At 48.5% G+C, this 22,361-nt stretch overlaps 1 protein-coding gene across 3 annotated transcripts in view; it reads right to left on the minus strand.

Moving 5' to 3' along the window:
• SNX29 (sorting nexin 29) overlaps positions 1-22,361 on the minus strand; it is a 478,692-nt gene that overhangs the window by 175,594 nt on the left and 280,737 nt on the right. For all 3 annotated transcript variants that reach the window (XM_072942171.1, XM_072942172.1, XM_072942173.1), the window contains exon 16: positions 4,967-5,083. In XM_072942171.1, the coding sequence (XP_072798272.1) occupies positions 4,967-5,083 (117 nt within the window). The remainder of the gene's footprint in view (positions 1-4,966; positions 5,084-22,361) is intronic.

The following is a 22,361-nucleotide window of genomic DNA, read 5'->3' on the forward strand; positions in this document are numbered from 1 at the left end:
GCAATCTGGTGCAGCCACGAAGCTGTGTGCCCTGGGGTGTGTCCTGAACCCTCTCTGCACCTCAGTCTGCTCAAGTGAAAAATGGACCTAATAACCCCCCCACCGCAGGGCTGCAGGGGGAGAAAGGATAAAAATGTATGCCAACCCCAAGCACGCAGCCCTCACCAAACAGACAAGGGAGGGGACAGATCAGAGAGCGGGGACAGGAGGACAAACCAACAGGGCTGATCCTTTGAGTGAGGGGAGGGACTCTACAGACCTCAAGTCACACCAGGCTGGGCCGTCTTTTCTGCTTAAATGGAGGGGATCCACTTAAACGGTACTTAGGACAGAGAAACAGAGACCTGCGGAAGGGGCAGGAAAGAGCAATCCAAGTTCAATTACATACAGTGAGACCAAGTTTGCTCCCCCCCTCCCCCCAGCAGGAACAGACTTGCCCTTAATGAGTTGCTTTGCCTTCAGCCTTCCCTGTGCTGTGACTTTACTTGACCTCTACCTCTTGCAGTCTCACCAAGGTTCTATTTCCCTGTCTCTATTTATTATTCAAAATAGAAGCTGTTCTCCTTGAGAATTTTCAGGGCTGTAATCAAATCCTGCTAAAAGGAAAGGAAAGAAAAAAAAAAAAGACTCCAGCATGCTCTCATTCACGTCTTATACCAGAGGGAGAAAAAAATAATGAGCGAGTCCTAAAAATACTTACATTCAAAAAAAGAAAAGGAAAAAAATTCAACCCTTAATCCCAAACTCCTTCTCCTTAAAATAAGTGACTTAGCTTAAATGTCTGTAATATCATAAAAAGATACCAGAGAGGAAATTGTCCCTGTGCCTATCTTTTTAAAAAAATTCTTATTTGGTCCATGGAGTCATCCTCTGTTCTGTGAAGATGAAGTTCTCACTTAGCCAACAATCACTGAGCACCTACAATGTGCCGAGCACGTGCTGGGCACTGGGGACTCAGCGATGAAAATGGAGCCCTCACCACGTGCCCGGCACCGAGCGGCTTTACCTGCAGCATCACACGGAGCCACCTGAGCGGCTGGTGCCATGTTACTCCCCACTTCATAGAAGAGGGAACCGGGGTTTCCAAATAAAACAGACAGGGTCCTGCCCTTGAGACACTCAAACAGTCTGGCAGCCTGGGAGGAAGTCTGATCTGGGTGAGTAGAGAGCAGAAATGAAGAAGTATCTCCTACAAGAGATGCTTCTCATGACAGGAAGGAAGGGCGGACCCCCGAACAGAACCTGAGCTTGCAGCTCCACCTTCCTTTGCCTTGGCTGTCTGCTCGGGGCAGATGACCAGAGTGGGCCCGCGGCAATAAGGACAGGTCAAGGAATGCCCTTGGGGCTCCTGCCCAAATGGCCAGCTCTTCCCAACAGCCCTGAATTCAGGCCCATAAGGACCACTCTACTCCCACCTCCCTTCTGGCCATCACAACCTGCCCACAGGAAAGGACCTGATGACAGTTTGAGCTGCCTCTGAGTGCATGGATGCCAGGGCCCTGCAGAGCATTCAGACTGGAAGCAAAAGGGAGTGTGGCACAAGGAGAGAAGATGCGCCTGCATGTCAGAGGGGCCCAGGGAAAATCTAGACTCCACCACTTACAGACTGCGACATTCACTCGCTCACTCCATGAGCCCACTCACATTAACTGAACACCTGCTATGTGAATCACTGGGACTCAAAGGGAACTTGCCCTCAAGGAGGGGCACCTCATGGAGATGCTGATTAGTGACAGATAAAAATGTTAGAACTGCACTGAGAGAAGAAGGGAGAGAGATATACAAGCATCATACTGTGCACAGCAGCTCCGACCTCATCAAGGTTCCTGGGGAGAAGATGAGTTGACACTGAGGGGTGAGTTAACCTGGGCCCAGAGCTGTATTCCAGGCAGAGGGGGCAGCAGGAGCAGAGGCCCCACGGAGGGAGAAAGCATGAGGTCTGGAATAGAAGAAAGCTGATGGCCTGAGGCCTAGCACAATCTTCCTGTGTCCAAAAAAAAAAAAAAAAATCAAACCTGAAACTTATCAAGACTCTAGAGCTAATGAGCAATTAGTGAGCAATGGTGAGCACCACCACAGGGCTGCGATCAACAAAACCCTAACTCGGGAAACCTACAGTTCAAAGGGCCAAGCTTCCTCAACAGCAATGACAAAAACACAAGGAGAGAAGAGCAATACGGAGGAGGAACACACAGATTAAAAGAGAATTAAGAGACCTATCACCCAGCTGCAATGGATGTATTTCATTAGGGTCCTGACTAGAGCAAACCAACAACAAAACAAAGCCAACTGGAGAAAACAGAACACTGCCTGGACATTTGATGATATTAAGGAGTCACCGTTAATTTTTCAGGTGTGACAATGGTATTGTGAATATCTTTTGGTGAGAAATACTGAAATATCTATGAATGGAATAATATCATGATTTGGATATGCGTCCAAACAACCTGAGATGGGAAGAGACTGAAATGAGCATGAATGAAGTAAGAACGACCCTGAGTCGATGACCGTGAAAGCGGAGTGATGGGGTTTCATCCAGTGATTCCCTCTGCTCTTACAGATGTTTGAAGTTTTCCCCTTTTGTTGAAAGCGAGTGGTGAATCAGCCGTAAACGGGGACGGGATATTGATAACACAGACAAAATGCATGCTAAGAACTACTACAAATTAGTAAGAAAAACATAATCCAATAGCAAATGGGCTGAGACTGTGAGGAACAGATCACAGAAGTGAAACCCAAACAGGCAAGAAGCAAATGAAAAGATGGTCCACCTCACTGTGGTCAGAGAAACACACATTAAGAAACACACATTAAAACCACCTCACGCCTCAAAACGTTAGGAGAAACGTGAGAGCGTCAGCAGAAATTCTTGCCCGTGGACAGAGGGATCATAAGTAGGTACCTCTACTTTATAAAAGGGCAAAACGTAGCAAATTTTGAGGTAGGGGATATAGCTCAGTGGTAGAGCACATGCTTAGCATGTACAAGGTCCCGGGTTCAATCCCCAGCACCTCCATTAAAAATAAATAAATAAATAACCTAATTACCTCCCCCTCAAAAAACAAACCAAAACAAGAAAATGTTTTTTAAAAAACTCAGCAAATTTTAAACCACCACACTGTATAACTCAGCAGTTTCACACTTGGGTCTTGACCTTAAGGAAACATTTGTGTAATGGATGTAGGAAGTGATCATAAGTGGCTATTAATATCAGAAGAGGAGAGACAAGCAGACATAATGCATCTCCTGATAGAAAATACCATAAAACAAGTTATGTTATCAGCAAAATTAAATCTGAATCCAAGCCCCTAGATCCAAATGCCAATTTAAAGAAATGCAGGGAACAGAGGAGCATTTCAGATAGGACTGCAGAGGTGCCATCAGCAGATTTCAGGTGGTGAAATGACCTGGTGTCTTCAGTAAGTAAATTGGAAGAAAAAGAGAGATAAAGAACTCTCCAGACAAAAAGAAACATGAGAGCAGTCAAATACACAGAGACCGAAAGTAGAATGGTGGTTTCCAGGGCTGGGGGAGTTAGTGTTTCATGGGCACAGAATTTCAGCCGGGGAAGATGAAACGTTCAGGAGATGGATGGTGGTGATGGTGGCAGAACCATGTGAATGTATTTAATGAACGTACAACTGTACACTTAAAATGGCCAATTTTATATTAGGTATATTGTACTATAATTTAAAAAAGTTAAAAAAAAAGTAAGAGACACAGTCAGTTACAACATATGTGGACCTCACATAGATCCCAATTCAAAAAACACTATAAAAATTATGAGACAGTAAGAAGTTTGAACCCTGATATTTGCTAGTATAAAGGAACTACTGACAACGGAAGGGTGACGATAATAATACATTTATGTTTTGTTGAGTTTTAGAGATACATATTGAAATGTCTAGAGATGAAATAATGTTGGGTATTTGATTCAAAACAATCAGAAAGCAGGTGTTGATAACTTGAAGTAAGACTGACCGTGACTGGTAACAGTTCAAGTGAACAATGGTTGTGTGCGAGTGCATTACACTAATCTGCCTACCTTTGTACATTTAACGTTTGACATAATAAAAGTTATAAAGCAAATAAGAAGTTATCACAAATGTGCACAAAAGGACAAGATGTTCTCAGCAACAAGGGTTGCAACAGCAAAATACTGGAAACAACCTAAATGCCCACAAATACACGACCAGATTTAAAACACTGCAGTATTTCATTCAACAGAGGACTAAAGAATTGAAACAGGGAAAGAACTAGATCAGGAGTTTCCAGTCAGGGGCGATTTTGCCCCTCGGGGACACTGGGGACATTCTGGTTGCCATGACTGGGTGGGGTGCTGCTGGCCTCTAGTGAGAAAATCAGAGATGCTGCTAAACATTGCACTGTGCACAGAACAGCCCCCACGGCTTTGAGCCCCAACGAAACGGCTCAAAGTATCAAGAGTGCTGCAGTTGAGAAACCCTATGTTGGATCCACGCGGGATGGTCCTCAAATCCCAACACTGAATAAACATGAAGACTAACAAACACAGGCACACACGGGGCAAACAGGTATGTGCAAGTAATACCATGGAGGTAGAAGTTACACAGAACTGAGACTGTTTATGGCTATGGAAATTGATCTATGTAGTAATGTATGAAAATAGGGAGGAGAAGGCTTTATGCCAATTTCAGAATATGGATTATGGGCATGGGGGGAGGCGTGAAATGTTGCCAAGGGGGCTCTGATAGATTTCACAGCATTTTATGTTACTTCCTTTACCCCCTCCCACCCAAAGAAAAGCAAACACGGTGACAGCTAATGTTTGTAAACTCTGGATGGTGGGTACGTGGATGCTCCCTCTTCCAGTCTCTGCACTTTCCCATACCCTGAGCATTGAACAAACGAAACAGCGGGGTTGTGGGCAGCCAGATGGCATGGGCAGAAGGGCAAGGCCAGGGCCTTCCCGGGTGGGAGCACTCACCGGCCCCCGCAGGTCGATGAGCTCCTGCCTCATCTGGGACACAAGGGCTTCCTTGGCCACCAGGGCCCGGTGCAGGCGCTCGTTGAACTCAATCAGCTCCCCGTGCATCTCCGCCACCTGCAACACACAAGCACCAAACAGTGAGGCTCAGGGGGCAGACCCTCCCCATGTCTTGTCCCCACGCCTTGTCCCACCTGCTTGCAGCCCATCACTTGTCAGCAAGGCATCGGGAGGTTGCTGGGATGGGAAGAGTAACACTGCTTACCTACATGCTATGCAAATCCACTCTGAGTTGAATACGTTTTTGACTTGGTTGATTTTAACACTATGGAATCAACGGTCCACAGTTACGGTCAGAATACGACTATATCAAGTCATTTTTTGACTCTAGGCTTTTGTTCTTAAGACACGAACACCTTCCAGGCAAAGGCTCTCATCTGAGTTGTACCTGTCAAGAACTTCCCTGCTAATGGCACAAGGAGAATGACTAATTGTTTCTGTTCATGAAGGCTTCGGTTCTGAAAACCAAGAAAACCGAACCAGAGGCTTGTTGAGGATGGTGATGGTGACAGAGCACAGCAGCAGGACAGCCACCCAATGGCTGCTGCTCACTCTACGCCAGGAGAATACTTGAGGCAGGTACTGTTATTCCTGCCTCCCAGAGAGAACAATGTTGGAGGTGTTTAAGGGGCTGGCTCGAGGTCATACAGCTAACAAAGGGCTGACTCTGGAGCCCTGGCTCTTGTCCACTGGGCTACGTGTCACAACCCTGCCATCCCACTGTGCCACTCACTCAGGCCCGATGAGCCCGTGAATTTTTCTGCATTTCAACACTCTTGGCTGATCCCAGATAAAAATGGAGGTTGCCATAAGATAGCCTATGACTGACGTACAGAGACAACAACAGATCTTTCAGGCTGGAACTTACAAACAGCACAGAAGTATCCCATACGGTCAAAATATACAGTAATTTCTCTGATTACAGGAGCAACCTTATGGGGGCTTAAAATCGAATTCAACTGTAACTTATTTAAACACTTAAGAGAAATGTAAGATATAATCTTACCATGCTCGTCAGGAACGCCAAAAGAAGAATCTGACAAGCATCTTAAAGAAAAGCCCCCCAACCCCGAATGCGGAGGTCAGGCAGACCCCTCCCAGCCCCCGTCTCCCTGCCCTTCCCAAGAGATCACCCCTCCCATACCCCAGACTTCAGCCAGGCACTCACTAAATTCTACATAATGCATAAATAACATTAGACCATTTGTAATAAGTACTCCACATGAACTATAAAACATACTGTCAGAATAAAGAAAGGATAAAAGGAGAACTTTTGTAAGGGAAAAAAAATTATCTACCCGAGTCTTGATTCCTCAAGAGGACTGAAGGGAAGTCCTTTTATTTTATTTTATTGGATATATTATACCAAGGGTAAAAGGCATAGGAGGAAATACACTAAGATATTAACATCAAAGAGTATTTTTTTCTTTCCACTTTTCCTACTTTTCCTTATTTTTTAGTTCCCTAATAACGAGCACTCTTCCATTTATCAGAGAGAATAACCACTTAGACTCTTTAAAGGAATTAAAATCCTTCACCTGAAACTAAAGGGAGCCGGGTGCCATCAACATGAAATTTATCAGGCTCCCAGCTATAACCCTGATGCTCTCATTAATTTGCTCAGTGAATCTCCACCCAAATGGCATTCCCTTTGTCACTCAGGTGCCCACCTTCTTCAAACCAGTGTGAAATGCAAAGTGAATGGCACAAAAGACATTGCAAGAACCATGCAATTAACAAATGTCATAAGTGAATAACTCACTGAGCGTTTTAACCAGTGTTTTTTGTCATACATACGTAGCTAAAATGAATATTCCCCGGTTGCCTCATTCCTTTTGTAGGAAAAAGGCTTAAGACGATCTTTTGGCCTTTCACAAACAAATACAACATCACTTATACACCACTAACAATGCCTGTTTGACTCCTCCACACAGAAATCACATGAATTCTTCGCGAGCTTCCTTGAGGATAAGACTCCATTTACCACACAGTAAGCAGGAAACGCATACCACTGCCAATATCATCGCTAAATACCTGCTAATGTGCCCCCACAAAATGCAAGCTTAAATAAATGCCACTGTCATTTCCAAAGCAAAACAGGGTTTTGCTTTGTTTTTGTTTTGTTTGGCAGGGGAAGCCAGAGTGTTAAAACAATTTTCCATAAATGCATAAAACATTGAAACATCCCAGCTTCAAGTGGTGTTTATCACGAGCTGTCAAAACTCTGGCTCTTTTTTTTTTTTTTTCCAGCCAGAGAGTAACTTGACCACATCAGACAAAGCTTTCTTTGCACAAAGGAATGGGGGAAAATATCCTATGGAACCAAGGAGACAAAATCTGAGGAAACGATTTCCAGCAGTCATTACAGCTGCAGTGCTCACTGTTACTAAGCTCCAGAACTCCGAATTTCTACATTACATAACCCTGCATGCAGTCATTGATATTAACAGCTTTCATCTTACATAAACCCTACTGAGTTTGCTATTCCTTGAATAACTCCAAACTCTAGCGTACCTAGACATGAATTCAAGATTCAGAGAGCCTCGGAAGAGAAATTTGAGATCACAAAGATTTCCCATTACTATGAAAATAAAAGCAGGCTGCATACGAACTGCCTGCTGGAATTTCTGTGAGGCTCTTGAGGGTACTTACAGATTTCATCTGACTTTCCCTCCTTATTTTCAATAGCCGCAGGTATGGGATAGACAGGTGCTCTCCAGTCTACCCTGCACGAAGCAGTAAGGGGGATCTTCCCAAAGCAACATCTGACATTGTCACCTGCTGTTTAAAACCTTCAATGCTTCCCACCACCCTAAGGATAAAAATCCAACTGCCTTCAAGATCTGGCGCCGGCCTCTCTCCGGCACACTGTTTCCTGCCCTCTTCCTCTTGTCATCTCGCCTAATGTCACTCAGCCCCAAGGGTCCTCTATGTTCCATAAATATACTGAGCTCTAGGAGGTCACCCTATGGACAAAGAGGAGAAAGGCACGTCCAGCAGAGGAAATGGCAAGCGCAAAGGCCCGAAGGTTGGCAGGGAGACAGCTGAGAGAGACGGCTAAGGGCTCAGACTCCGGGGCAAGACAGCCCTTGGCTTGATCACTTAATTGTGCTGGTCTTGTGCAAGTCACTAAACCTCTATGAGCCTGAAGCCTGTCACATGCAAGATGGGGATTAAAAACCATGCTCACTTCATGGGGTCACTGTGTGGATGAAACGAAATGCTGCACTTAGCAAGCTCGGCACTGTGTCTGGGCATAGCAAATGCTCAATGAACAGGAGCTGGTTTTACATGATGCATGATCACATGAAAGGGACATGAAAAAGGAGGATAGGCAGTCTCCAGAAGCCAGATGGAAAAGGGCCACGTGTGCCCTAACAAGTAGCTCAGACAGCTGTGGAGAGAGACTCACTGGCCCCCAAAGCAGGAACATCACCTGCCAGGCACTATTTCCAGTGCTGGGGGCAGGAAAGTCATGGGGTTCACATCCTAGAGGTCAGAGCTCAGGGAGAGAGGAGGACTTAGAAGGCAGGGTGGCAGGAAAGGCCTCCCCCAGAGATAACACTCAGGGATTCACTTCTCTTGTTGGCCTTGACAAATACCAAGCAGTCTCCTATGACCATGCCCTAAGTCACAGCCAGGCACTCAGTGTGTTCCAGCACCATCAACGCTCGGGGCAACTTTAAAAGTCTGCTGTATAAAATTAATCTTTTTGGGGGGGGTGGAAGGATTAGGCTTATTTGCTTATTTATTTATCTGTTTAGGTACTGGGGGTTGAGCTCAGGACCTCATGCATGCTAAGCAAGCACTCTACCCTCCCCCTTTGAAAACTGAAGGCAGTTAAGGAGGAGGTGCCATTTGACAACACTAATGACAGTGACAAGTCAGGAGGTACACTGACCACAGGGGATGCAGCTTCAAACAGAGCCCAACATGGGCCAAGGGATGGGGAACCGAGCCCTGATTCTCTCAAAGGCCCAAGGAGAGCACCTGGATGGTGGCAGATGTAGTTCCTAAGTTGTGTCCGGAAGGTGCACAACTCATGAGCTAATAAGGCATAAATGCTTATCATTTGGGTTTCCTCCGTTAGGCTGGAGAGAAGATGGCAGAAAGATTTAAGACGTTTAAGTCACAAGGCTATTTGCCAACATCTGCCAACATCCCCTGTGGCTTAGCAAACCCCTGCTGGGGAGTTAGCCTGCGCCTCCACTTGCATACACACTCAAGCAGGAGTTCAGCTTCAGGTGTCTGGAGCCCACCTACATACCCAACCACAAGGGACTGGTGAAACCTATCAGGTTCCATGATTCTCTTACTGCCTGCAGCTTGGCAGACATCACTAGTCAATCACTGCTTCCTTCCTCCAGAAGACGCCCAGGCAGCCGTGATCAATCGATCAGCATGCTGGCCTCCAGGATGACTCCTATTTAGTATCCCTGGTGTAAGGGATGGGGGGAGACGTCATCAAGAAAGTGATACTTTAGTTGGGTTTTGTAAGATGATGCCTTTGGAGCTTCAGGAGACTGAGCAATCCCTTCCAGCTGGAGCATCAGTGAAGATGATCTCCAAAAATAATGTGTCTGTGAAAAAGCTTTTAAGTCAGTGAAAATCCCAGGAATTATCATAATTACCTGCCAAATCATGAAAAGATTATAAGTTTAAAAAAAACAACATGCCTCTGGCATTTCCTTTCATATCAGAATGTTCTATCTAATCACATTCAAGTAAATCATGGTTTAACCCTCCTTTGGCTACCTAATTAGACACTTCCTGACTAATTAGATCAAGATATCCCCAAATTTTAATAGCAACCGAGGTTCTTTTGGTCACATACCCAAACTCCAAGAAGGTTCACTTGATGCCTGAGAATCTACCTAATTTTTAAAAAACTCATATGCTGTTTGTGGGTGCCATTGAGAGTGGCTGTGGGGAGGGACCCGGAACCTCCCTCTGTGGTGATGACACTGCACCTGCCCAGGTGAAGACAAAGCCCTCACTGGTGCTCACCTGCCTTAACACACTTTGGAACACTAACTACAGACCAGGCCTCTTCTGGGCACTGCATCCATCAGCTCACGTGACCCTCGTCACCCTCCTGTAGGGTGAGCAGGGCTTCCTGTGGATGGGGCCTTGAGGCTTAGAGGGGCCAGGCTATGAGCCTAAGGCATCGGAGTCAGAGCCACCGTCAGTGTTCCCTGCGCTCCACCTTGGGGCACAGTAGGAAGCTGAGCCCTTCGGGGATCAGGTGAGTCAGCCCCATGGACTGGAGGAAAGCAGCACAGGGTGGACCAGAGGCTCCGGAAGCAAGCTAATCATTGGTTACTCGGAGGGCATCTGAGAAATGCATATTTCCGGGCTTCACTCCCCAAAACGCTGATTCAACGTAGAGGAGTCCAAAGCAGTACTTTTTAAAGGCCCCAGTGACGGGGATGATCAATCAGATTTGGGAACCACTGGCAAAGACAAAGGGGGAGGATTTCACACATTTAGGTGTGAACTGCAGTCAGGCCATCCCTGAATTTTAGAAACCTAGTTTTTCAGTTCATTATTTGTAAAATTGGGATGTCATGGAAGCCTCTCCACTGGTCAAGCTCTCAACTTCTGGATTTTCACTGTGGTGAACAAAGCCACAGCCAGAGGAAAACCACATCGAGCCTGCCAGCCAACACGGGATGGCAACAACCGCCACGCGCAGCGCTGTTAGTGCCGCAATGGCGGAGAAGTTAGTCTGTGACGGTGCTGCAGAGGGCGCCCGGGAGCTGGGGCTGGGATTAACTGCCTGCTCCGTCTGCGGCAAGCACAGACGTTCACAGTAGGCATTTAGAAACGGGTGAAGCAATTTCACACTGGTATGAAATCCGGAATTCTAGTTTTTCTATAAGGTTTTTTTTTTTGTATTTTATAAAAGTACCAGTCTGCAATGAATTGGAAATTAAAAAAAAACAAAAACAACTGGTTCTTCGGTGCAGATGGTTTGAGAAGCACCCATCTACAACACATATGCTATACTTGAAACAATGTCTTGTGAAACAATGTCTTGCATTAATAATTATTAGAGACAGTGACTAATAATGACAATGAAAAAAGCCAAAATATGACCATTTTGGATAAAATTTGTAAAGAGAGTTGCAAAGAAAAATAAGAACCGATGTTATCAACATCTGTTGTTCTTTTAGACCCTGTTTTCTTGTCGAGTGTCAACTTGGGCTTGAAGACTAAGCAAATTAGGAACGATCACTGACATAATGCACGTCCAGACCTAGCCCAGGACACAGGGCACGGAAGTCTCCCAAAAATGACAGTTGCCATCACCCTCTTTGAGACATGCTGAGCCCTTCTCACAGCTGCCTGATTATGCCCATTTTCCAGAGCAGGAAGGTGAGGCTCAGGGACACAGCAGCAAAACATCCCAGGTCACAGAGTCCCGGGTCCTTTCCATCACATGACCCTTCTGCTGATGGATACATAACCCAGGAAGGCACATACTGCACCCGTTTAGGGGTGGAGGAAGCCTAGGCTCAGAGAGGCTACGTGACCTGTCCAAGGCCACAAAGCATATACCCTAACAGAGCCAGGCCAACAGACCAGGTCTCCTGCTTTTAAGTCCAATCTGCTCCTCTACCGGGACCCATGAGATTCTCAAAGGAAAAGAAAAATGAGGAGGTGCTTTGTACTCAGAGTGAGGAGGGGGCCTAAGCTCAGAGCACTCATTCTGCCCTAGGGATGCCCTGCCTTCCCCCTATCAAGTTCCTCACTGGAATCCTGTGGCTCCCTAGGAGGGAAGTGCTCTTACTGTTCCTAATTTTATTAATGAGGAAATGGAGCCACAGAGAAGGGAAGCACCTTGCCCAAGGCCACACGGGAAGCAAGCAGCAGGACTGGTATTCCAATTTCCGAGTCCATGTTTTGGACTCTCTACCCTCCTTCTCTGTATACACCATTACCGAGATGCTAAGCTGGGATCTCAAGATACCAGAGGACCTGGAGGAGGTGATGAACCTGGGATCAAGCACTAAGGGCATCACCCAAGTAAGGGCATCACCATCACTTGCACACACGTGCACACACCCGGGGAAAGGGCACCACCTCTGGTCCTCCCGAGGCCCAGTCTGGCTTGTCACTAACCAGTTTGCAACCACCTCCTTGGGGGAACCTGGCAATAAGGGAAGGAGCACCCAGAGTAAACAAGAACCTTTGCGAAGGCAGGCCCTACGGTGGGACTCAGGGTCCACAGGAGGCGCCCAGAGATTCCGGGAGCTCGCCAGCAGCCAAGATGAGCCTTCTTCAAAGTAGTCTTCGCTTCACGTGAAGGCATGTGTGGCAACCAGCGTCTGAATGAAAATTCCAACATGAGGACACTCCAGGAGGCTGTCAGGGATTACCAGGGGGTGTTTGGAATCAAGGGGCCCTCTAAGCGGGGCCTCTTAAGATCAGGTTAGAGAAATGGGGGTTGTGGTAGCCAAACCCAGGTCCTGCCTATTTGCTGCTGTGTGACCTCAAGTAAATAATTTCACACCTCTGATTCTTTGTATCTTCTTTGTAAAATGAGAATATTGTTCCGTATTGTCCAGGTTTGTCATGGGGCATGAAGAAATAGTGCAGTTTGGGTAGCACCCAGTGCCTGCCACAGTGAGATCGTTAAAGCATCGTATGTGAGCGCCTCCTAGGGCCAGGCAGTGGTCTAGATGCTTTACATACGAGCATACACGATGACGGCCTGGGAGGTAGTGCTTTATGCCCATGCCACAGATGAGGAAAGCGAGGCTCAGCAAGGTAAAGTGATCACCCAAAGTCATGCAGTCTGCAGGAGGGGGTCAGCGTGACCGCGGCCTCAGGGTCCTGCATCTTCCGTCCTCCGAGTCTCCCCAGTTTTCTGCTTCCCTTCAGATCACCTTCACTCTGGTTCTGCTGTAGGGGGCTGACCCTCAAAGGCATTCCAGCTTGCCCTGATGAGCTTGACAACTGGGGCCTCGGGACTGATCCTCTCTGACACCACACTGCCAGGCTGCCCAGTGTCAGGCTCATCAGAAGCCCAGGAGGCGGCTCCATCCTGAAGTGCCCCCGAGACAGCTGTGTGGGCGCCATCTGCAGAGCCATCGAGATAAGTAGAGGCTTGTTAAGCTCACATTTAAGAGAGAGACCCCCTTAATCTCCGCTGTAGCAAGCCCCTCTGTGCTCAGAATGCTGAGCTTGAGAGAAGAAACGCTTAAAAACATTTGGCTGGGATTACGGTTTAATAGAGGGGATGGAAACACCCAGCACCAACCACAGCTCAGTTAGGAACAGGGTGCCTCTGAGAAACAGATGTTACGTAACTGTTACAGCCCCGCCACTGAGCTGCTGGTCCCAGTCCCTGACGCTGGCCCTCGTTTCTTCTGACGCCCAGCCTTTCAGAAAAATGCACAAGACGCGCGTGGAGAAAGGCTGCGCACAGCAGCGGCTGCTGCCCGCCCAGATAACACCTTTTCTCCCCTGCCTTCCACTAACGGCCCTTAAAGAGCAAAGGCAAAACATACAGAAACAGCGATAATAAAACAGCAGCCGACACCTTCCTGGTGGTTGTTTGAGGCAAACAAGCAATGACAGGAGAAAAGCAAAAGCAAAAGCCTGCGCCCCAGCCCTCTGCCGAAAGATGTGTTCACGCCAGGAGAATAATACAAGAGGCAGCACGCAGCTGCAGAGGTTTTAAACCGGTTCCACTGATTGTCACCCGTCCTTGTGGAACATTACCAGAGGGGCTGCCCAGCATGGTGTTAGAGGTGTGAACCCCAGAGCCTGGCCTCCTGGGACTAAAGCCCCCTTCCCCCTCTCCTAGCCATGATGGACAGGCTGCTTTCACCAGCCTGGGCCTCAGTTTCTCTTTCATAAAGTGAGGTTAACAGTGCACATTCCACAAGGCTCCGGTGAGATTGAAACAAGGTAACACACATAACAAGAAGTGCTTGGCTCGGAGCTCGGCAAGCACTGAGTGCTCCATCACTGTTGGACACTGCCATGAAATAGGCACCAAGGAAAACATCACTGTTGGACACTGCCATGAAATAGGCACCAAGGAAAACGTCTGGTGTCACTGGTCCTGCACCACCTACAGCCTTAGCCACCTTCAGATCTGTCCCCTCTCTTCCACCTCTGTCATCTAAGCCTTGGTTGAGAGGCACCCCCATCTCCCACCTTGACAGCACGACAGTCTCCCTGCTGCCCTCACGTCCCCCACCCCACCCCCAAGTGATGCTCAAACAGCCTCCCTAAAACCCAGACCAAACCTTCTCTGCCTAAAACCTTTCACTGATGTTGGCAAATAAAATGAAAAGAGGTCTGCAATTATTTGCTTACAAATAACACGGAGGTGGAGGTGATGGAGGGTCAGGCATGGAGTGGGACTGGCTTTGGGAGATGGAGCCGGGTGAGACCGTGTGTTGGGCATAGGGGGGTACGTCACACTATTTCGCCTACATTAAAATTTCTCCATAATCCAAAGTTTAAAAATATCTGTCAGTGGCTCTCCACTAATTTCCCTGGCATGGCATACAAGCAATGGGAGGAGGGGAAAGGTGGGAAGGGGAGGGAAGAGGTGGGAAGGGGAGGGAAGAGATAGGGAAGTGGAGAGGAAGAAATATTTCAAGGGAAGAAGTGACGCTGATCAAATGAGATTCCATGCTGCACCTCCACTCCCTCCGGGCATACCTCCTAAAATCCTATCTACCCTTCAAAGATGACCTCTAATCTCAGTGTCCCTCACCCCCCAGATCCTTTGACACATTTATCCATCTTCTCCATAAATGATTCCTCGATAGTGGTAAAAGCAGATACTGGTTTCTGAGCACTGACTACATGTCAAGCACTTTCTGGGTCACAGACAAAGGCTCTTTTGGTAAGAAAAAGGTGTGGCTCCGAGTGGTGACAGCCCCAGAGGGGCTCAGTGAGTAGAGCATGGGCTGGGGGCAGCTTCCACCAGTCCCAAGAGCCACATACCCTCGAGCAGTGCACAACCTGCACAACAACACACGGCGGCCTCAGACATTCTGCTCCCCTTTTATAGGGGAGGAAATTGAGATCTGAAGAGGTTAGAACACTCTCCCACGGTCACATAGAGATGATAGCACTTTCTGATGTCCAGACCCACACCCCTTTGGTTACCCGGAGCTCCCCTAGGAGGAAGTATGGCAGTACGTGGCCAGCCTTCACACACCCCAGCAGGCAGTGCTGCCTCCCAGGCAGTTCCAAGGCCCGCTCTGGAGCAAGGCTCTTACTTGACTCCACACGTCTCCCTTGTGATGGCAGCCAAAGCCACCGAGGAAACCGGATACCTCCAGGGTTTATTTCTGCTGAATCAATGAAGGGTGAGGGGCAAGAGAAGAGGTGAAGGCCCCTCTCTATTAACGGAGATAATGTCATTTACCTGGCACCGCACAGTGGTTGTGATTATAACCCATTACAAACACAAAACACTGTGCGTGGCTGGGCTTGTCAAAATGGGTCAACAATTACTTTAAAAGGCTCTGCTGGCCTCACCTTTCAGAAGCACTGCTGCCACAGGCTTGCTCACGGAGGACAACTATCGATCCCCCAGGACCCTGGCCTGGGAAGGCAGCTCTGAGCTGGCCTCATCCTGGCCTCCTCTGCCTCCCCAGCACAGAAAGCCTCCTCCAGCCTTCTGGGGAGGGGGAGGCAGAGAGGCCCTCATCATCAAGAGTAAACATTTCCTGAGTACACGCTCTGTGCTGGACCCAGTTCCAAGCACTGTCCCTATGTTAGCCCATCCACAGGCAGCCTTTTGAGGTCCAGCCACGGGATTTTCTCTCCTTTTGAAACCCATCTTCAGTATCCAAAAATTCTCAGATTCATTCATGCAACAAATTTCTATTGAGCATCCACTGAGCCCTGTGTTAATAAGTACTTCAGATATAAAATTTAAAAAAAATTAAGTGTCACAGATAGAGTAGCAAACAAGAGAGCAGGGTCCCATTCTAGCAGGGACCCTGCCCGGCAGACGAGGAAGTAAAGGTGCCCAGAGGTTTTGTCCTCATCAAGATGAACAGGCAGAGGACGTGGGATGTGAACCCGGGGCCCACGCTCACAACCACCACGTGGTACCATCTCTTGGCTCTGGGCCATTCATTGACAAAGCCCATCCTGCCTGCAGCCACTCCTGGAAGGACTTCTTCACTCACCTACACAGTCACTCGCCGAGGTGCCAGGCACTGTCCTGGGTGCTGGGCATCAGTGGTGACCCTCAGGGAGCTCCCTGTCCCTAGCGGATTCAGACACTGACAGTCCCCAAACAGCACAGCCAGTGATGCAGCTGGAACACACTGAGGTCCTGGGTGCTGGGCGGACAGGCGCCCAGTCTGGGGGCCAGAAGATGGTACACATGTGAGGCTTGCGGGGCGGGAAAACCAGTTCAAACCCAGGCCCAGCAGCTTCCGAGCCCCAGCATGCATCTGTTTCTCCAGAAAATATTTCACCCTCAAGTGTTGCTCTTACATTTAAAGTGCAGGGTGCTGGAAAGCGCCGAATTTCATATAAAGATGTAAATTCTGAAATTACATGGCTCTTTGTCATATTCTAATGTCTTCCAGGAAATCAGGGGAGGCCAGTGCATTTTTAATCATGTTCCTTCAGAAGGGATACATAGAGGCCTCCTGAATATTTCAAGCACGGCTCAATAAATTATGCTCGAGTTTCAAAAGAAAGACAGTCAATGAAAAACATTAAATTTTATGAGCATCGAAAAATGTTTTTCTCCCTGGATAGTCCCTTTCTCATACCAAATCACCCTGGCTAAAAGTTGAGAGAAGCCCCCGTCAGGTGAGGACCGCCCTGCTTCTCCAGGACGGAGGGCACAGCTGTGGACTCGTGCCAAGCAGTGACCTGTGGACACAGACAGGTGTACGGGGGAAGGAGGTGCCAGAGGACAAGCGGGCAGTGTGGGCGGGTGTTGGGGGACGGGCCTGGAGCACCTCCATACGGTGAAGGATGTGTTCTGCTCTCCGACACTCTCCTCGTCAAAGAAACAGGGGTCTTGCCCTCAGCAAGTTAAACAGGAGATGTCAGGCCTAAAAAATTGATTGGCCTCCCACTTTTGTAATGACTCAGCCCTGCAGACACCGATGAGACATTTAGGTAGAAATCTACTTATGCCGAGAAAGAAAATCCATCACACAGCCAATTCCGTGACACGCTGAATATTCGCCAAGTGCAGGTGCCCAGAGGCTCCCCTGGAATCAGCTGCAGAGAGCACACGGCTGCAGCTCATGGAGGATGAGGGAGGGCGCTGGCGGGGTTACTCAGCCCCGGAAACTCTCATTTTGCACCAGTTTTGTGGTGATATCTGTTTGCTTCCCTGGTGCTTGTACCCCTAGGACGGGAGACGGACTGTTCCAGAGCTGGGGTGAGGAGGGCAGGCGCTGACAGCGGCAGCTGCTGGGTAAGGACTGCCGGACCCCAGGTTCCTCCAGGAGGCGTCATCCCTGGGCCGCCCGGCAGACCACCCTCACCGCGCAGGGAGACGGTCCTCCACTTCTGCACTGCACATCTGTGTGAGTGCGTCGGGAGATGTTCACAAGCTTTCTTCCTCAATTGGGATTTTCAAAACCTCCTTAGATGGCCTCAGCCAGCCCCAGTGTTTTCAACACCATCTGCACACTGATGATCGCTGAATATAATCTCCCACTGGGACCCCAGACACTAAACCACTTACTCAGTAGCTCCACTTGGATGTTCAATTGGCATCCCACACTTCTAAGTAAATGCAAACTCTCGATTTTCCCCCTCAAGCCTCCTTCCACATGACAATTCCCAACCGTCCACCAGCTCTGGTCAGAAACCCTGGAACCACTCTGGAGTCTCCCTCCTCTCACAGCCCACGTGCATCCACAGCAGTTCCGATGGCTTTCCTTTCTAAGCCCATCTACATTTCAGCCCCTTCTCACCACTGTCTCTGTCAGCACACTGGGCCCAGCCACCACTCGGACGCGTGCAAGAGCCCCCTGCCTCACCATCCACCTGTTGTCAGCAGAGAGGCCAGAGCACTGGCACTCTGCTCAGAAACCCCCCAGCAGCTCCCCATGTTGCTCAGGTCAAGGCCAAGTGCATACAGCAGCCTGGGAGTTGTAGTTCCAGTAAAAGCTAAACTCCAGACAATGACCTTTAACTCTCAATAGGACAGGTGACAAGCTCCCTGCCACCATGGGATCCTGAGCCAAGGCTGGTCCCTGCTGACCTTTCCAGCACAATTCCATACCTTTTTTTTTCAATTTAAAAAACTCACTATAGCTCAGTGGTAGAGCACATGCTTAGCATGCAGGAGGTCATGGGTTCAATCCCCAAAGCCTCCATCAAATAAATAAATAATAAAATTTGATTAATTAACCTAATTACCTCCCCCTCAAAAAAAAAAAAACAAAAAACGCTATGCCCCAACACCATGGTCTCCTAGCTCCTCTGGCGAGTCCTTCCCTGTTTCAAAGCCTCCATCTGCTCTTCCATCCACTTCCAGCTCTTCCTTTCTCTCCTCATCACTCGGGCCCCAGTTCAAATATCGTCTCTGCAGAGAGGCCTTCCCTGGCCACTGTGTCTGCAGAGGCTCCTCCCAGCACGAGTTTCTGCTCACCTCATGCCTGCGTGGAATCCCCTTCCCTTGAGGGTGGCTGGACCCAATAACTGGTTTTCAAATGAATGGAAAACAACAAAAGCATTGAGATGCTACCACGAAGATGATGATGAATGATGGACCTCCCTCTTGTTCTCACCCTTCTCATCCCTCAGATGGAGCCAGCTGTCCTGTGTCAGCCATCCTGGCGACAAGGACCGGAGGCCCAGAAGGGAGCGGGCACACGATCGGGTACTGATGGACCGGTACAGACATATGCTGGGTGGCACATTTAGGCACATGTCAACAATAAATACAATGTTCTTTTAAACCACTAAGTTTGGGAGTAAATGTTACATAGAAATAGATAACTAACACTAACACATGTAGACTAACTTCTTTGTCGATGACTTATTTGTAGTCTATTTACTTTGCTAGAATATAAACTCCATAATGGCAAGACCAAGTCTGTTTTGTGTACTCACGTACACACACACACACACACACACACCAGACACCCCAGTGCCTGGCGAAGGCACTCAATAAATCTGTGAAATGGACAAGTGACATCAACACAAACCCCGTGGGAGTCAGCAGGTTAGCTCGGAGGGTCTTTGGGTCCCACTCCCTCTGCTGTTAGGATTCCATGACATCAATCACACTTGGAAATGGTTTCCCGGGATAGGTCCCTGGGGAGCTGTCCAGTAGGGCTGCACCCATAGGAGGGAACACTCAGAAATGATGGGCTACTGGGAACTGAGGACACGTGCCCAGCACTTTATATGAGCTGCCTCACCAATCCTTCCACATCAGTCTCCCTCTTCAAGAGGAGAAAACTGAGACCCACAGAGCCCAGGGAACTGGCTGAAGCCACTATACTCATTAGGTTCAAAGCCACGTCTGTCTGATTTCCAAAGTGGGGGCTTCCCACCTCACAACCCAGAACTTCAAATTACCGCCTTAGCAGTGGAGGCTGGAAGAGTCGGGGCAACTTTGCAGACGGTCCCTCCCTTTGAGCAGTTTACTCCGGGGAAGGAACTGGCATGTGATTTTAGTAACACAAGTTGCTTTGTAAATTTAGCCAGAAATGAACAATAAACCAGGTCTTTCAAAACAACCTGCTCCTCTGCCAGGGGCTTGAACACACAAACTTTCACTGGTCTCAGAAGATTAAGAAAGAAATCAAAGAAGAGACAGAAGTGGGGAGGATGTGACTGGAGAGGCTCTCACCTACCCCCCACATCCGGGGGGCTGGATGGGCTGAGCAAGTGAAGTGGGGTATGGAACACTGTTCTCCACTTTCCAACAGGGCCCCTGCCCAAAGGGAAGGCATTTTGCTCCCTAGGGAACGTGCGGAGCCAGGCTAGTGTCCTTTTCCCCAGTTGCCAACGGAAGTACGAGCTGCTCTCAATGGACAGGATGGAGGCCTGGAAGGGGCCAACTGCGATGAAAGCAAATCCTGTGTGTGCCAAGGACAGAGACCTCGACGGGAGGCTGTTCAACTGACAGGCACCGCTGAGCTCCTAGGGCAGCAACAGGTTTCCTACACTGAAAGGTAACCTGAAGGTCACCACATGTCCCTGTGTCTCATCCAGTCCTGGACACCACCCACACACACATACACACACACGCACACACAGCCTCCAGCCTCCCATCAGCAGCTCCCTGCAATGGTGTCTGCTGTTTGCTGCCCAGCACTTACTCCTTATTTTTGCAACAGAATCCAGGCTTGCCTTTGCAAAACCTGGGAGCCCAGAAACTAAAGTAAAAGACGGACATTTTAACCAGATAAAAAGTTAAAATTTGAGTATGGAAGTGACCATCGAGTCAATAGTTTACGACCAGCCTTGTGGGCCTGTGACCAGTACATTCACACAGGGTCTTGTGCTCCAAATGTGGCACTGTGACATCAGCAGGGCTTTTGGAGAGAAGACAAACCTAGATTTGCATCCCAGCTCCGTCACCTACTAGCTGGGTGCCCTTTAACAGATGACATAACTTACGCTGTGTCCTGTACTCTAGTGTCTGTCTGTAAAAAGGTCTACTGCTACCTGCTGCCCAGGCTGGTTAAGAAGATAAAATCAAGAAACAATTCTCAAGGCCTAGCCAATGTTGGCACTAAATTGAAGCTCAGCCCCTTTGCCTTCTGCGGCTTCCTCCAGTACCAGCCTCGGGGGAATGGCTGCGGAAGACAGGGCTTCCTCGTACCTCAAGTGTCCACCTCGAAAATGGGACAAGGAAAGATGCACGGCCTGCTGTCCCCTCAGAATACACAGAGCAGAACAAATGTCACCAGTTTAAATGCAAGCCCTGGACAAAGAGCAACACACTATCCCAACACCTCTTCTCTAAGAGGACAGAACTTGAAAGCGTCAGAGTCACCCCAACACAAAGAGCAGCCGGCGGAAAGAGCCAGCAGGCCCAGGCCAAGCCGCACGGCGTCGTGACACACACGGGGCAGCGTGAACAGGGTTTCATGCCATGTCACGGTGCCACCTGCTACCAGGTTTTTTTTTTTTTTTGAATTCCTGCCAAGAACTACTCTGCAGTCCAATTTACTCATGGCTCCCACGCCGTCTCGACATGCTGAGCAGAGAGTCTGTTTCCAACACCTTGGCTACCATCTGGGCTAGTTCCAAACCCAAACCTTCTCCCTAAAAACTGCAAGGCCACAATGTGAAGTCAGCTCCACCTCCTGTTAGCTACTCTGGGAGCAATCTACGTCCCTGGGTCTCTGGCAACGGTCTAATTTCATTTGATTTAAAGTGAAAATTCATGTCTTTCAACCTCCCTAAATGCCAACCGCTTCTTCTTCTAATATGGTAACAGTTTAACCAAGACAGAAAAGGCCTTGGCCACTGCTACAGACACAGACCCAGACAGACTGCCCTCACGGCTGTGTCCCGACCCACGGGAGGCAGGGGAGGGCGGAGCTGGGGGTCCGACCGCCTGGGTTTCGGTCCTGGCCCTGCCGGCCGCGAGCTGTACGAGCGTGAGCCCGTACTGACCCTTGCTGGGCCTTCGCCCCTTCCTCCATAAAACCAGGGCATCGTGGTGCCCACCTTACGGGGCTGCTGCAAGAAGTAACTGACACGACCTGGGTGAGGCACCTCGCACGCTGCCCGGCTCACGACGAGAATGCAGACAGCGTCGGCTGCCATTATTATTATTATTATTATTATTATTATTATTATTATTATTATTATTATTATTATTACTACTATTACTATTACTATTACTATTATCATTGGACTGCACTGGTGGAGCCTTTTTTGATGGATGAAGTAAATTCTCCTCCACACAGCCACAGTTTCAGGTACAATTAAAGACGCTTTTCCACATTGGGAAGAATCTACCCCCTTACACACACCTGGACTCCAAAGTCCTAAGGATCCATAACCGAGCCATCTAAGATACGAATGGCATGCCGATCTCCAGAGAAGGCACGCTTTTCACAGGACACCACTGTGGGACGTGTGGCTGACGGCCCCGTCTGCCTCTCCCCTGCTGCAATTTAAGTCACTTTCCACAGAAAAAGTCGTGAAGCCACAGTCAACCAGCCTCTTAGGCAACTTGGCAGATTTCATTTTCTGGCACAGATCTGCTGAATGAATGACATGTCTGGAAGTCTATATATGAAATCAAATTTGAGAAATTGTTGCTTGAAAAAGACTAGGAAGGCTGGTAACGGAAAGCAGAAAGGGCCAATGCAAATGCCTAGAGGGTCCAGGCAGGTATAATTAG

The sequence above is a fragment of the Vicugna pacos genome, chromosome 18, assembly GCF_048564905.1.
Source record: "Vicugna pacos chromosome 18, VicPac4, whole genome shotgun sequence".
NCBI classification, from domain to species: domain Eukaryota; kingdom Metazoa; phylum Chordata; class Mammalia; order Artiodactyla; family Camelidae; genus Vicugna; species Vicugna pacos.